Here is a 15536-nt window from a genome sequence, read left to right as displayed (position 1 = left end):
GGCTACTCAAATATTTTACGTTTTTGATACTAAATTAACTTCTGAAGTATAATTTTTTATTGTTTTTATATTTTTCAATATATTTATTTTGTTTGTACAAAATAAAAAAATAATTTTTAACGATACAATAGTCTTCGTTAGGCTTAACATCGACGAAAATTCAACGTGAATCGACTTGCAACGGAGAAAAATTTCAACACGGGATAAATTAATATATTTTTTCGTACATAATTGGTTATCCGAAAAATAAGTTATCCGAACAACCCCAGTCCCCAATTGATTCGGATAAACGACGCTCTACTGTATTAATCATTGGAGTATTAAAACTGACACTAAACAAGCATTTTACACAATTTGCCAATACTCCTATACTTTGTGGCGTGTCCAGAAAAAATGTCAAATGTGGGAGCGTGACATTTATTACAATATTCAAGCTTATTATTAATACCTAAAAATAAAGAATAGAGAAAAATGAGTGCAAAAATGTTAACAAATTACGCAATTTTGTCTTCATACAGCTGAATAAAGGGGCCTAATTTGTCCAATCTGCTCTTCGTTAAAGAAAATGGGTAGATAAATGATCGAGAACCAATAAATTGAAACGAATAAAAGATACGAAATAAAGAATTTACAGATTGGTTATTGTTACAGAATACCCGTTTTATTCTGATATTATAAGTAAATGCGAGTTGTCATTCAGAAATCAAAGTTTATCTCTAGAAAAGTATAACTGTAAACACATATGCGCAATATATATAAAACATGTTTGATCTAGAGTTCTATCAGGCAGCATTTTTTAAAACTCATCTGTCCTGTTGGCACTAGAAGGTATTTTTTTAGCAAACACATTTTGGATTCGGCCTGGCCCGACATATCCAGATAAACCGAAAAAATCCTAGGAATTTTCGACTCCGTCAGGAGTTAATCCCGAATCCCCCCAGAGCAGCGGGATGGCACCTTAATCGCTCGACCATCCGATCGCTATCCATTAATCAAAACAATACATATTAATGTCGCTGAATAAAATCAATCATTTATAAAATAAAATTAAAATTTGTTGTACCGGTACATCGGTAACCTATCAAATAAATGAAATAATGAATAAATTAATATATTTATTGATTCATTGGCTATTGAGTGGTCATCTAACAATGTAATATGAGCGCTTTTTATATTATATTAATAATAAAGTACAGGTAACCCCCGTATAACACGGTAGTTACGTTCCAAAAAATTGCCGTGTTATGCGAATCCGTGTTATACTAATTTATATAATTTACTTTGTATAATACCTATGACTGATTATATTTACCATATAAAATGGACTTCCAAAAAAGGCACCGATAGAGCCTGCAGCAGCACCAGCGACAACACTCTTAATAGCACTGACTTCACCAGATTTACCAATTAATTCTTTCTTCTCGAAATTATCATAAATTCCTAATCTAATACCATTCATGACAAATTGATACCATAAAGCGGGAACTAGACCTTTCTGCAAAGCCAATATTCCATCGGCCTTTGATACTGCATAGAAAGCGTGTAAAATATTTTTATAATGAATTTTATATTTTCCGGGTTGCCTTAATTCTCCTTGAAGTTGCATTCGTGTCTTTACAACGTCGAAAGGATTTGTTACAACTCCTGCACAACACGCCGCAACTCCTCCAATCAACAATTCCATTTTATTTCATTCAACTAAAAGTAAATTATTTGAATTTTTTTTTGGCCTAAATCCATAAACTACATAAGACTGCAGGAATACACAACGTGTTCCGACACAAGCGGAACCGGAACCTGTTACATGACGCAATCTCAATTGCCATATTTAAATGAGAGAATATTTTTGATTCATTTTATATCTTTTATTTGATTAANATTCTCGAACCGTGTCAGAGTGAATCCGTGCTATAAAAGTACCGTGTTATACGGGGGATGGTACCAATTCTCGAACCGTGTTAGAGCGAATCCGTGCTATAGAAGTGCCGTGTTATACGGGGGTTACCTGTACTTATAGCCAAAATTATTTTACAGCTTTATGATCGCTTTTATGAATGCTCACGTAAAGAAATTTTTACCGTAGAGTAAATTTTAATCGAGTAGAAGCGTTTTCATCTTGTATTTAAGTGAATAACAAAGTCATTATAAATTTATTTTTAATATACTAGCTGCCAAATATAAATTTTTCTTATTTATTAAGTTTATAATCTTGCACTTATGCATTATGTTAATGTTTCTTTTGAATAAATAGAGTAAAAGATTAGAGTAAAACAGAGTTACATTAGAGTAAAACAGAAAAAATAGTAATAAATTTTTGAAAAATGATTTGAAAATATTTTTTTCAGGAAATAAACGTCGTAATTTAAAAAAAAATATTCAAACTCGTAATATCACACCTCGCTTGAATTAAAAAAAAATACACGTGTGCTATTTTTAGACAATTATAAAACATTTTGTCAAAATTTATATAAATTTGTAAATAAATAAATATCTAAAAATTTCAATGTTTCATCATTATAAAATTATGTTTTTTAAAGTTTGTTTGGAAAAAATATAGAAAACACAAAATTCATTTTATCTGCTTTTACATTTTCCATTAATTTAAAAGTTGTGAAAAAACTAATTACATAAAAAAATTGGTTAATATGGCTTCGTGATCTCACATTTACAACGATTGGCTTAATAATTCACAAGTTTGGATACATTTTCTTTGAATAAATACAATGTTTGACGGCCGAGGCAGTTATGGCGTCAGCCTACCTCTATGAGCCTATGTCTTGGATTCACAATCGAATTCAGGCGATGAATAAAAATAACGAGAAAAAAACGCGCAAACGAGATTTTTCATTAGTTTTTTTTTTTATTTTAGTTTACTAATAAATATGAAGAATTTTTTCATTCAAAGAAATTCTTTTAATTTTGGGAATATAGGCCTCTAGGACAATAACAATAGAATTTATTTAAGAAGATAATTAAATATGAAATCTTCGTAGGAATATTATCTAAATTCGTATTTTTAGTTGAAAATGTGGCACAGATAAAAGTTCAAATACGTTCTGTTTGGAAGATAGAACTAAATCTATAGCTTACAAGTACTGTATACCAAAAAGTATAATCACGTACTCTGAATATGGCCTATATATGAACTATATTTGTAAAAATTGCCCCAAAATATCCAAATGTAATATAAATATATTGATATTTAAGACAGCTTAAATTTAATTGTATACAGTATTTTGTTATTTATAAACGGTTTAATCCTTACGTAATAAATTTTTCGATAATTAATTAATTTAAAATTTGATCTTTTGAATAATTTGATATATATTGTTCATTTAATGTATTATATGGGGGAATTATATAAAGGAATAATTTGATGACGATTTAAATTCAATCGCATGAATGTCATATCCGTATTTGCAATGATTATTACTTAACCTGTACATAGCAGAACCCGTCTAACGCAGAAACAGAAAGGAAAATCGGGATCTTTATCCGATTTAACACAAATTTAACAAGAAGTTTCCAAGCCTAGCATCTATAAATTATAAAAAAATCAAAAAATACACTACACAATACAGAATAGCAAAATACAACTACTTTATTACAGTAATTTTATTGGGATTTGAACGAAAACTTTTTGCGTATTTTTTTTAACAGCTGTTTTTACTTAACATAAATATGTGATGTAATTAAAAGTTGTGAAATTTAACACATTATACTTGATGTGAGATTGTATTCTTTGTTTTGAAGCTTATTTTAAACCTTTTTACATCACCTTTCGTTTGAATAAAATTAAGTCGAAATGTCTGCAGATAAAATCCACATCGGGCATATTATGCATGCTTTCTAAGTAAAGGATCTCACGCTATACAAACAATAAAAATATACTCGTACCGTGTATGGAAAGATGCTTCTAACTCCGAATGTGTCAAACGTGGTTTTCAAAGTTTCGTTCGGAAAATTTTATACTTAAGGATACAAAACGTACGGGCACCCAAAAACTATCGAAGAGAAATTGAAAAAAAAAAAAAATTGTTAAAGATTGACGAATTTGCTCGTGAGTTTGCAATAAATCTTAGTGTGTCAGAACGTATTGCTTAAAAACTTCATCCACTTGAAATGATTGTAAAACATGCTGATAATTATATTCCGCACGCAGTTTTTTTTTCACTTATGAAAAAACGAACTGAATTGAGTGTAATTTAATCGGACGAAAGTAGGCAACTGTAAGGTTATATTTTATTTTTAAATTGAGATTCTTTTACGGACGAATGAAAAAATTAAAGTTAAAATAAAAATATTTGTTATTAACCGAAAATTTGTTGTAGCTGGTAGTGATTGTTCGGTCGAGTACCGAGGTACCACTGTATTTGATTAATGTGATTTTGATATACGCGGTAACATATAGAAATTTATTAATCACATTAATTAACCTATAGTAGATAACCCGTATATAGCGAAAACCTGTCTATTACGAAAGAATTGTTCCGTCAGGGTCCCTTTATAGACCAGTTTGACTGTATTAATATTATATAATAATATAATATTTTATACTATAATTTAATAAATGCTGCAACTAGCATAATTCATATTTTTTAAAGGACTTCTCTTATTCTTTATCCTTCCTTGAAATTTTTAAATATTTTATGAAAAGCAGCAAAAACTAAATTGCATTTTAAGAGCTTTTTGATTTCTCTCTAAGAAAACACATAAAACGGATTATTAACTTATTAACATTTAGAAAATAATATTATTTCATCATTCATCTTACAGGTGTTAATCTAAAAAGATGACTTGTGATAAAATCATGGGCGTCCGCAGAAAATTTTCCAGGAGAGTAAAGTTTAAAAACAAATAATTACATCATAAAATTTTCACAAAACAGGAAGGGTTTTCACAAATAGATTACAAAATACAGTACTGCATCAATACAAAAAGACAGACAAACATCCCATGGTCGAGTTACGTATCTCAATCATTTTTACGATTATAATTTGTGAAACTTTTTACTCGATCCAATGGGGAACGTTCCCTCTTTGTCTTCTTCTGCGGATGCTCATGGATAAAATATTTCTCTTGCTTTGATATTTATATTTTAATATATTTATATAAAAGACTTAAAATCAAATATTATCAAGTAAACTAAAATAAAACATCCTTTCAAAATTCATTATTTGGGAGACGTTCGCCCAGTAGGCCTACCAGAATCTAAGATTTTTTTCAATTGGTTTTATTTGTATATGGCAACGCGACACATGAATAATCTGCCCAAGTGAAATGTCTCCCGGGAGATCTTTTATGGAAAACTACATGTGGTCATCCCGTTGGAGAGGCGCGAACCCACAACCAACTACGAGTATTCAATGGTTTATCACTCGGCCGCTGGTGGACAAGGTAAATTAATGTTAACTGACTTAATTTTGCGAACGCATCTTTTTTATTTATATGGGTGTCTTAAGGTCAGTTTTTGCGCTAATGTTGCTAATGCACCATTTAAGCGGAAAAAAAATTGTTAAGGAAAAATTTTCTGTTAGCGAACCCTTTGTTAAATATTTCGAATATCACCACTGGGTCTAATATGTAAGAGTCTGTAATCTGTTGACCTCTGTATTCAATATAAGCCAAAAATTTGACCCTTGTATAAAATACACTAAACACTTTTCATTTTCAGAACCAAAATTCGTGTTTTTTTATTTGACTTCCCCTTTTCATTGTAGCCTTCTAATTCGATTTTTCCTGTCGTGCTTTAATTTTGTAAACTTTCTCTTTTAAATTAGAATTTCGCTCTTTGTAATTCTTTTTCTTATTGCTGACCTTTTGCTTCTTTCACCAAGAATGGGAGATCTACTCAATTATTTTCTGTAAATAACTTGAAGTCGACACCATACTCCTAAAAAGGAAAGATGAAACCTGCTTATGTAATTTTTCTTAATAAAATATATTTTGTCATTGTCCAGTACTGGAAAACGGATGTTATGATGTATGATATATCAGCTACTGCTCACCTAATTCCGAAGGTGAATCATAAATGAATTCTGTATTCAGTAACTCTAAATATCGGGTCAGATATTTAATTTGAGTAATTAAAAACATAACAAAATGCTTACAAGTTTTACCTTATTTAATATAGATTATATCAGAAAAATAAAACAAACTTTTTATTAGTGAAAAGAAAACAATAATGTTATTATAACAGATATAAATACTTGGCTTAATGGGAAATCTACTGTTGTTTATTTCATGATAATTTTTCTAGCTGATGTTCATAATTAGTAGCCTTTAAAAACTTTTTACAATAGCTTTAGGATCATTTTATCACATTACATATGCAAAGTTTTGAAATCTATCAAATATTTTTTTATGTATATAATTTATAAAAACTAATAATTTCTAAATTTTCAATGCAAATATCTTGAAATTGTTACGCAGGTCGTGGGTTCGCCATTACTGATATGTATTCTCACACTTTAATATCATATTTCTTGTCATACTCGTGTATTGGACGTCATATAACAAGAGATGTAGTAAATGTAATAAAATTATAATTTATTTCCCCGAAAAGCCGGCAAAACTTTAATCACTGTACTATTTCACACATCAATCTTCATCCGATTGCCCTAATGACAAGTCAGAACTTATTGGTTTGCATAATTACTCGAACAGTCATGGCTATTATAACTGGTGATGAAAAGGACGTGGACAGAACTTTGTCCAGCACTGGGTGTTCCCAGTACAGGACGAACTTGTAGCGGATAACTATTCTAAGTGATATTTCTCATAAGTCATACAGAACTTTTTACCCAAAGAAACCTCATAGGGATCACTTAGCGCCAATTGTAACGATCAAAATCCAAGCGCCGTAACTGAAAACACAGACCCTTCACCACAAAAAAAAATATTCCAATAAGAATAACTCAATATGTATCATTTGGCACTTAAGACCGTTCTCCACTACTGCGACGATTTAATCCATAGCTTATTCGTCATATTCTATCATATTTCACACTCTTTCTAAAATATATTAATTTAAGCGATGGATTTTACTAAGAACAGAAAATATCAAATATTCTTATATTGCTTTGTTTCATATTTGCTTAAATAGCAGTGCTGTTGAATGATACGCTATGTGTCATTCAACAGAACTGCTATTGAATAACATGAAATTGTTCGCCGTATTGCTATTTGTTCAGTACGATGCATGTCATTTTGCCAAGTCACTTTATAGCATGAATATAACACGATTCTGTAAGATTTTAAAAGATAAAAAACTATGTAAATCTATAGAAAAATTTTCAACTAAAATATAGAAATAGGATCACATAAATATTTTAAATATGAGATATTTATTCATATTATTTAATGAACATTTTGCGAGTTTTTCAGATTTTTTAAATCAAATAACAGATAATATTATTTTAATGTAGGCAAATAAAGTTTGTTTAATAAAATGATAAATATTTTTCGGATAATTGGGACGATTTATTCTTAATTTAAAGACCTTCCAAAATATTTTATTTTATTCTAGAATATTTATTATATTCTAGACATGTACATTCTTTACAAACCCATCTTTAATAATAAATTTTTCTTCATGTAATTACTCCTTATTTTAAATGACAATTAAGAATTACATTCTCAAGGTTCTTCGGTGAAAATCATGAATCACTCGATTTAATTCTTTTCCAAGTTTATGTAAGCTTTGCATATCTTTAAACACCTTCATAATTATCCATCTCGTTTTTCATAATTTTTATTTTATACAATACCCTATATTTATATATTGTATATTATTGTCGTATAGAAAGATCAGTTTAACATAATATAAGTAAAATTGAATAAACATAATGATTATTTTCGTGTAAGAAATGTTCAAAAATCAGTGGTCATGAACTATTTTCCGTTTCTTCTCGAATATAAAAAATTCAGATATAAATTTAGATCAAAAGCAATACAAAAGTTATTCTAAAAATTGCGAAATCTGCACACTTCTCAATTTATTATATAATGTAAATTATTGAGATATATTATTATTTAATGAGATTATTTAAGTGTTTTATTCAAATAAATAAAAAAAATAATTATTTTTTATTTATTTGAATAAAACACTTAAATAATTAATTATCTTTAATTACTTTCATTTAAAACCATCATTGCTTATATTTTTTATCACTTTTTTCCTTCATTAAATATAACATTTCCGCATGAGATTCTTGAATTTTATTCACCAAGCAAATTAAATTTAAATTAATCGAAGGTCTTTTAAAATTTAAGTTATTAAGAAATTAAGCCAAGCATTTTTTAAAAAATATATATATATAATATTATTTTTCTTAATTTCCGGCTGACTTATCTCATTAATTCTAAATTTAGTTTTTTTAAACTCCGTCCCTGAAAGCACCAATAGAAAATAATACTTGTTAAACGTCATTGTTATTCACACTACTTCGTGACGTCACGGCTGGTTTGAATTATTTTGCAAATCATTTAAGCTACTTAAACACTTTTATTCCATTTCCTAAACAAGAAAATAAAGAATTTAAAATAATTTGAAAAATTCATTTATTCCATATTCTAGTTTATTTAATTATTAATAAATTATTCGTGCTTTAGACATGTCCATCTTTTATTATGCAAATTATTAGTGTGTGTGCTGCGACACGTTTCCTTACGTTTCAACATACTTTGCGCTTTTTAAAATACTTATTTTAAAAATTTCTATAAAATTAAGAGTTTTTAAAACATTCTTTCTTCAGGAATTTAAATATTTTCATAGATAACATTATTATATTTACATAAACAAGTAACGCAATATATTATCTCTTTTATAGACTAATTATATATATATATAATCAGATTTACTTTACAGAAATTAGTTTATTAGTTGATAAGACATAATAAAAATACAAATTAATTAGTTAAAAATGCATAAATTTATAAAAAATTAACATAAAAATTGGAGAAAATTAAATCTATCTTTGTATTTCAAATACATAATTTTATTTGAGTCTTTTTACTTTTAAATTTTTTCAAATTCTTTATTAAATTCTAGAAAGAAATGTAATAGGACAGACAAAAATCTTTTATTTTAACGAACATTAAAAAAAAAATTAATAAAAGATCTATTTATCAGTATATTTCCGCATTTTTCAATAAAATAGAATCATTTAACTTTTGATACTCGTTATTTTAATTTTTTATTCTTATTTTTTTCAAAACAGGTAACTTCTTCAATCATTTTGACACGAGATGTATAGAGAAATGTTACAGCGCGATTCAAAATATCTTTTATCCATTCAAAAAATAAAAAAAAAACTACGTAGCTGTTCAAATAAATTTTATGCATGGATCACTTTCACTTTTTAAGCATAAATTTAATAATCCCACATATATATTATTTTTTATTTAAAAAAAAGTATATAATGAGAGTTACTCTTTTGCAAGCCATACTCGTTATACATTTACGGATGATTAAAACTCACTTTATATGAATTTTTTTTTCTTTTAAATGTTTTGATAATTGGGTAAAACATAGTTTAAAAAATTCGCAATAAAACTAGGAAATTCTAAAATTTATGTATTTTTTAATGTAAGGAATTTTAGAGACCCATTTTAAATTTAAATCAATTTTGAAATGAAGTACGGCTCGTATAAGTAAGGCAACGAGTAATAAACTAAAGAAAAAAAAAGAAAAGAAAAATAAAAAAACTAGTGAAGGTTGTCATTCATTCGTGTTTAAAAAACTTTTGTTACGCAAAGAAACACGGTCCGTTAGTCACGTGTATTGTCCATCGTATCAGTTACAAGATGGTTACACTCGACACTGATCAACAGCCAATCGCTTACAAGGTGAGTTCAGGTAGACTATAGTAAGTCTCCATAGAAAAACAGAAGTGGAAAAGTACTTACAGGTGTGACAACGGCATAAGGTAGGTCTGCGTTATTCGGAATTTAATGCACCTTAAAATTCTATAATATTACTTAAACTTCACAGATCAAAATGGTCGTGTGCGGAACTACCGTAGTCCCATGTACGACGCATAGTTTATATCCCGTGCAATTACCTGTTTGCCCACTTACACCTATACCCGTATGGAAGCAATCGTAGTAAGTTTATTTTTTTATTGCTTTTTTTTCCTATTAAAAAGTATGTTTGTAATTAAACGAAGCGCCCGTACAGAAATAACCATGCTCTTTTACTTGAGAATCTCGTATGTGTAAAAGAATGTTAAATATGTCACGCGTGTTTTCATTCAATAAAAGTGTTTAATTCTTAAAACGTGTACTTCCGTACTTTTAGAAGCTTTTATGGTAAATTCATTCGAGTAAATACTAAGCTAAAGTGGGTCTGTAACAGGATATGATGGAATTCTTCCACCAAATTCACCGACATTCTGACACCTTTTATCCGTTTTTGGTATATTTCTTCATCTTTTGTTAAATCTGATTCATCTTTACATTTTTTAAAATATTATTTATTATTTTCTTAATTTCACTTATTTAATTTTAAGATTTCATTTTTATTTTGTGTTGCTTCATGTTTATTTTTCTACAGACTCACGGATTTATCCATAAAACATGGCGAAATAGTTTTTAAAAAAATAAGTAAAGATGAAACTTGATTTTTTAAAATTTGCTTACTGATTATTGTGTAAATTTTTAGTTAAATTTTTATTATCTAATGTTAAAAACAATGAGTTTGTATAAGAAGAAATTAAGTGCGTAATCTTCGATCAGTTTCATAGAAAATAAATCATTAAAAAATAATTTTTCAACATTAAAATGGAACAAATTATCTAATAAATACATCAGAAAATAGTCTCATTATTAGATTAATTATAGCCCCAGCCATTTGCTTATAACATTTAAAATTAACATTAAATATAATATTACTATTATGGGGAGATAGACTAAAAGCGAAAATACATCTCACAACTCGACTATAAGCGAGATTTAATAGAAATTATGAATCTTCTTAAAGATCCTGCGCATTTTAACGGTAACAATTTTAATTTCTTTCAGTTATATAGATGCAGCATGCATTTTAATCTTTGGATCATTTGTTTTATAGTGGAATGGAACAAGTATGGACTACAGAATTCCATAATTTATTTTCGCAATATCTACCGCATTTGTGGTCACTTTGGCCGAGTTCAGGACGACCAATCGGACCTTGGCACAACTTTGTAGATTCAGCTAAAGTGCGTTTCTGCTGCGATGTAAGTATACCCTTAAAATCTGTTTAGTCAGCATCAAGTAATAAAGAAGTGTCATGCAAAGACACTTCGATAATGCCACATAATCATTACCAAGCATTAAAATCAAAAACAAAAACAAAAAAAAAAGGAAAAGAAAAAGGCCAAATTTAAAATATAATCAAAAACATTGACCCGAATGGACATTGTCCATTTTACCTTTCATTTCAGCTTCTGATCATCGTTACTCGACTATTGAGTAATAGGAATCATTATAACACTAACCTAATTTTACAAAATAATTATTATAATCTATTCTTTCTTATTACATTACGTAATATTTATTGTATTCTTTATTTCTACTCGAATAAACGCTTATTAAACTTACTCGTCATCTTGTTAGAAAAACTTTGTTGTCATCACCTCGTCGCTATTATAAGTGCATTTAATTCATAAATTTATAAAAATTACTTCGTATCTAAGACTACTGATAACAATTTTTAGTAGTCAAAATTTATTAAATTCAATTTTTTAATCTTAAAACACCTTACTTATGAGAAGCAAAACGGAGTGAATGAAGTATTTATGACAATAAACAATCGGGTCAGTATAAGTGATAAGCTAGAATGTAAGTTATAATATATATAGCAGCCATAAAAAATTAAGTTCTTACAAAGGACAAAGTGCAGTTAGATTTTTATTATAGTGCAGATATGCTTTACAAAGATATAACAATATTACAGCAATAAACTTTAGGAAAGTGCTAAAAAAGAAGATAATGCGGAAGTAAAATTAAAATTTGGAAATTTGAAATTGTTTTAAAAAAAATTATATATATATATATATAATAATATATTTATCCGCATTACAACTAATATTTATTGAAGATGAGACCTCAAGGTCTTATCTACAATAATCATTGTTGTCGAAAATATTTATTATCCCTTGTTACTATATTAATAATATTCTATTATTTCCTGCAGAACAACTAATTTTACGTCAGTTGGATATGTAATCTTTTTTAGTTTCGGGTTTTTATAAAAATTTTAAATATTTAATAACATCCTTGTACTGCTACATTGATGAAGTAACGATCCCTCGAGCGGAACATCCATAAGTTTTCATTTAAATATATAATTTTATATCTTTTTAACTGGATGATCTAACGACTTAATGCTATTCTACTGAACAAATTGATGCTATCCGACTGGAACAATCATTCCTTATCACTAAATTTAAGACTTGATAAAGCAGAAAATCTGTTTGTATTTTAAGTAAATATTAAATTTTAATATATCCAATTTTATATTATTTTGAAAAGATAAAATATATTCATAGTTAAGCTTATTAATTACATAACATAGATTTTTTAATAAGAATTTCATCTAAAATAACATTAAGTATATTAAAAAATAGTAATATTTTTATGCCAAAAAGGATGTAAATAGCATTAAAATTGTTATTTTTAAAGGTTATTAACTCTAGATTTATTTACATAGAATGAGAATTTCACAAGAAAAATATAATACGATCCACAGTTTATTTATTACGATTAAAAAAAACTAAAATCCATGTATCCTTTTAACGGAAATTCCTTTCTTTACTTATAAATTTAAAATAATTTTTTATTGTTATATTTTTAAATCATTAAGAACGCGTTTAAAATGAAAAAATTTAATGTTTTAAAAATTACTTTTATCATCCTATATAATTACAATGCAAATTTTCCGTTTAATTTTTTAAGTAATTGTTATCAAAATTATCCNTTGCATAAAACAATTATTTAAGTCTACTGCATGAGATAGGAAAAATACGAAAATATTTTTACTTTTATAATATTAATATTTAAATATAAAATAATCTCCTATCATCCATGTATGTTGTAAATACGAAATACAGCATGACACAGCATTACGTAATATCGCAAACTCATTTGTCACGAAATTGCCGTAACGTTTTGACATACTTTTACGGAACTTCTCGAATTTTTTTCTTTTATAACTAAAATATTTTGTATTATATTCAAAAGTAAATATTTTAAATTTCAACATAAAAATTTATTCAGTTTTTTTTCTTTTTTTAAATAGCGAGATTGCATTAAAGGAAAAGGAAATAAAATTCACTAATATATAGAAATTGTTAGTTGTATGGATACTAGAGTCAATAAATAAATAAATAGTTTATAAATTTTCCTAATTTATAATTTTTATATATGTATTATAATTAATTAAGAAAGATTTATTATGCATAAATAAATCGTCTATGGATTTGGATTTTTGGTATGAAGGTAATGTTTTGTATTTTTAAGAAATTTCTTCAAGTGGATCCCAACTAATAATATAATTCAGAACAGGATATGAGTATATTTATATATCTTCATACAATTATATAATTTTCATGTAAAAAATTATTTTACATGAAAACACCGAACATGTATCCGTACATATGTGAAAGTAATCAAATTTATATCATTCTTACAAAAACTTATGAACATTATTTCCTATCCTAGAATTACTTAAAATATTTTTACCAAATTAGTATGTGCCAATATAGATATTATTAAATTCAAGAATATTTTTGATGCAACATTTATATGAAATATCGCAATACAGAGTTCAACGGTTTTTCTTTCATTCGTAGGATTGTGGTCATGGATGGACTTCTATGAAAGGAAGAGTTGCTTTCTGGTTTAAATTATTTCCTAACGGGCAGGGTATGGTATTATTTAAATTATTTGGTCAACAGTGCGAAAGTTGTAAAGGAGACAGATACGAACCCGCAATGTGGTATCCAGAAGAAGTTGTTAAAGTGAGTATTCATGTATATTTAAAAGTCTTTTGTCTTATATACAGGTAGATACTATAAGAATAGAGAGAGAGAGAAAAAATTAATGCTTTCGTAACATTTTCCGGTACAGCACGAGGTCGAAATTAGATGGATACTTTTGAATAACTTGAATACATCATCATTAGTACATAATGTAGAGTGAAATAAATGTAATTGGATGTATATTGCATGAGAGTAATAATTAGTTTATATTCTAATGCTAAATATATTTAATTAGAATTTCCGATTTGTAAATATGAGTACGTAGATGTATGTATACATATTTTTTTTTTTCAAATAAAAACTTTGCAGTTTTTTAATATTTTAAGTTTTGCATTTGAGATGATTGCTTGGAAGTAGAAAAGATTTGATTTCTACTAACGACTTCTCAAGTATATTTTGATTTTTTAAAAACTATTTTTAGAGATTTTAATTTGAAAAACAATACGAAAAGTAATTGAAACTTTAAGTGCATTTTGGAATTTGCAAATAGGTGTGTGGAAAACGGTTATATGGTACTGCATACTAAATAAGTCGCTACCGACTTCCGGCATTTTTAATATTGTTTACAAACATTTAAGTGTTAAAAATTAATCTGTTTTTGCAGGTATTAGTCAACATCTACAATCGAGTAGGACAGGTATTTTATGGATTTCACCAACCGCCGATACACAAGAGCAGACGTCCAGGAAAACCCAGGAATCCACATAATAGCGATTTATGTCAAGCTTGCAAAGACGGTGTTTGTGCAGAGAGGAGGTAACACCATGATCTTTTCTTCTCAAAAATCTGTTTATGTAAAAAAAAAATAATACCCGACAACTCTTTAAAACAAAACGATTTCCTACTTAATTTGGTCCTCCGAAACGTTTTAAAAATAGACTAGTCATTGTTTATTGCATAAAATGCATGGTCACATGCCGCACGTACATAGTCAATACTATAGAAACTGTACAGGTATTATCTCGAGTGTTGTGACACACCTAAGTTATGCAGTATGTCGGGTTATATTCATTAAATAACACCGCATGACGTGTATCTCGAAATATAATCCAAACTCTTTTTAACAATTTATTAGCGAGGACCAATAAAGGTTTTTCTTTCTAATATTTAAAAAAATTGTGGGTTAGTATTATAATTATTATTAGTTTTTATTATCATGTTTATATTATTTAAAGGGCAACTGAGTTATAACTAAGGTTGTGAAACACCCTTTAAACTTTGTAAACAAAAAAATCGTGCCTTTAATTATATATACATACATATATATATATTAAAATTTAAATTGTAATATATCGTTTAGAAAAAAATAAAATATTTTTACAAATTTTGTTGGGGTTCGTTTGAAATCGTTTCTTTTTGTTTTTTGAAAGTATCGTCCTTGGAAGACGGAATCAGACTTAACTTGGCGACACTAATCGTGTTATCTTCTATATGGATAATTGGCTGGACAATACTATTGTCCGACTTACAGAAATTAAATTATACGACAGAAAGATAACAATGGTGAATGTT

General features: G+C 27.6%; 2 protein-coding genes across 2 annotated transcripts; one reads left to right on the top strand and one right to left on the bottom strand.

Annotated features, from left to right (window-relative positions):
* Nucleotides 1–1276: 1276 nt before the first annotated feature.
* Nucleotides 1277–1806, bottom strand: LOC111613078 (solute carrier family 25 member 35-like). Its single transcript, XM_023354384.1, has one exon. The coding sequence runs from the start codon at nt 1682–1684 to the stop codon at nt 1277–1279; it is 408 nt and encodes a 135-aa protein (XP_023210152.1). The 5' UTR covers nt 1685–1806.
* A 7976-nt stretch (nt 1807–9782) lies between these two features.
* Nucleotides 9783–14988, top strand: LOC111613079 (receptor-transporting protein 3-like). The gene is made up of 5 exons (XM_023354385.1): nt 9783–9929; nt 9995–10107; nt 11072–11219; nt 13836–14003; nt 14629–14988. Exons 2-5 carry the CDS (start codon nt 10001–10003, stop codon nt 14782–14784), a joined length of 579 nt encoding a protein of 192 aa, XP_023210153.1. The 5' UTR covers nt 9783–9929; nt 9995–10000; the 3' UTR covers nt 14785–14988.
* The last annotated feature ends 548 nt before the right edge of the window (nt 14989–15536 follow it).

Source organism: Centruroides sculpturatus, unplaced genomic scaffold (assembly GCF_000671375.1).
Source record: "Centruroides sculpturatus isolate CEXI.00-Female unplaced genomic scaffold, Cexi_2.0 scaffold1591, whole genome shotgun sequence".
NCBI classification, from domain to species: domain Eukaryota; kingdom Metazoa; phylum Arthropoda; class Arachnida; order Scorpiones; family Buthidae; genus Centruroides; species Centruroides sculpturatus.
The sequence above is the reverse complement of the archived record's forward strand: the minus strand, read 5'-3'. Positions and strand labels throughout refer to the sequence as shown.

What these genes read in the sequence shown, in the direction of transcription:
- LOC111613078 (XM_023354384.1), bottom strand. Translation starts at nt 1,684, where the DNA reads ATGGAATTGTTGATTGGAGGAGTTGCGGCGTGTTGTGCAGGAGTTGTA.
- LOC111613079 (XM_023354385.1), top strand. Translation starts at nt 10,001, where the DNA reads ATGGTCGTGTGCGGAACTACCGTAGTCCCATGTACGACGCATAGTTTA. An exon ending in CCCGTATGGAAGCAATCGTA is followed by an intron (nt 10,108 to 11,071) that starts GTAAGTTTATTT and finishes TTTGTTTTATAG; the next exon opens with TGGAATGGAACAAGTATGGA. An exon ending in ATCCAGAAGAAGTTGTTAAA is followed by an intron (nt 14,004 to 14,628) that starts GTGAGTATTCAT and finishes CTGTTTTTGCAG; the next exon opens with GTATTAGTCAACATCTACAA.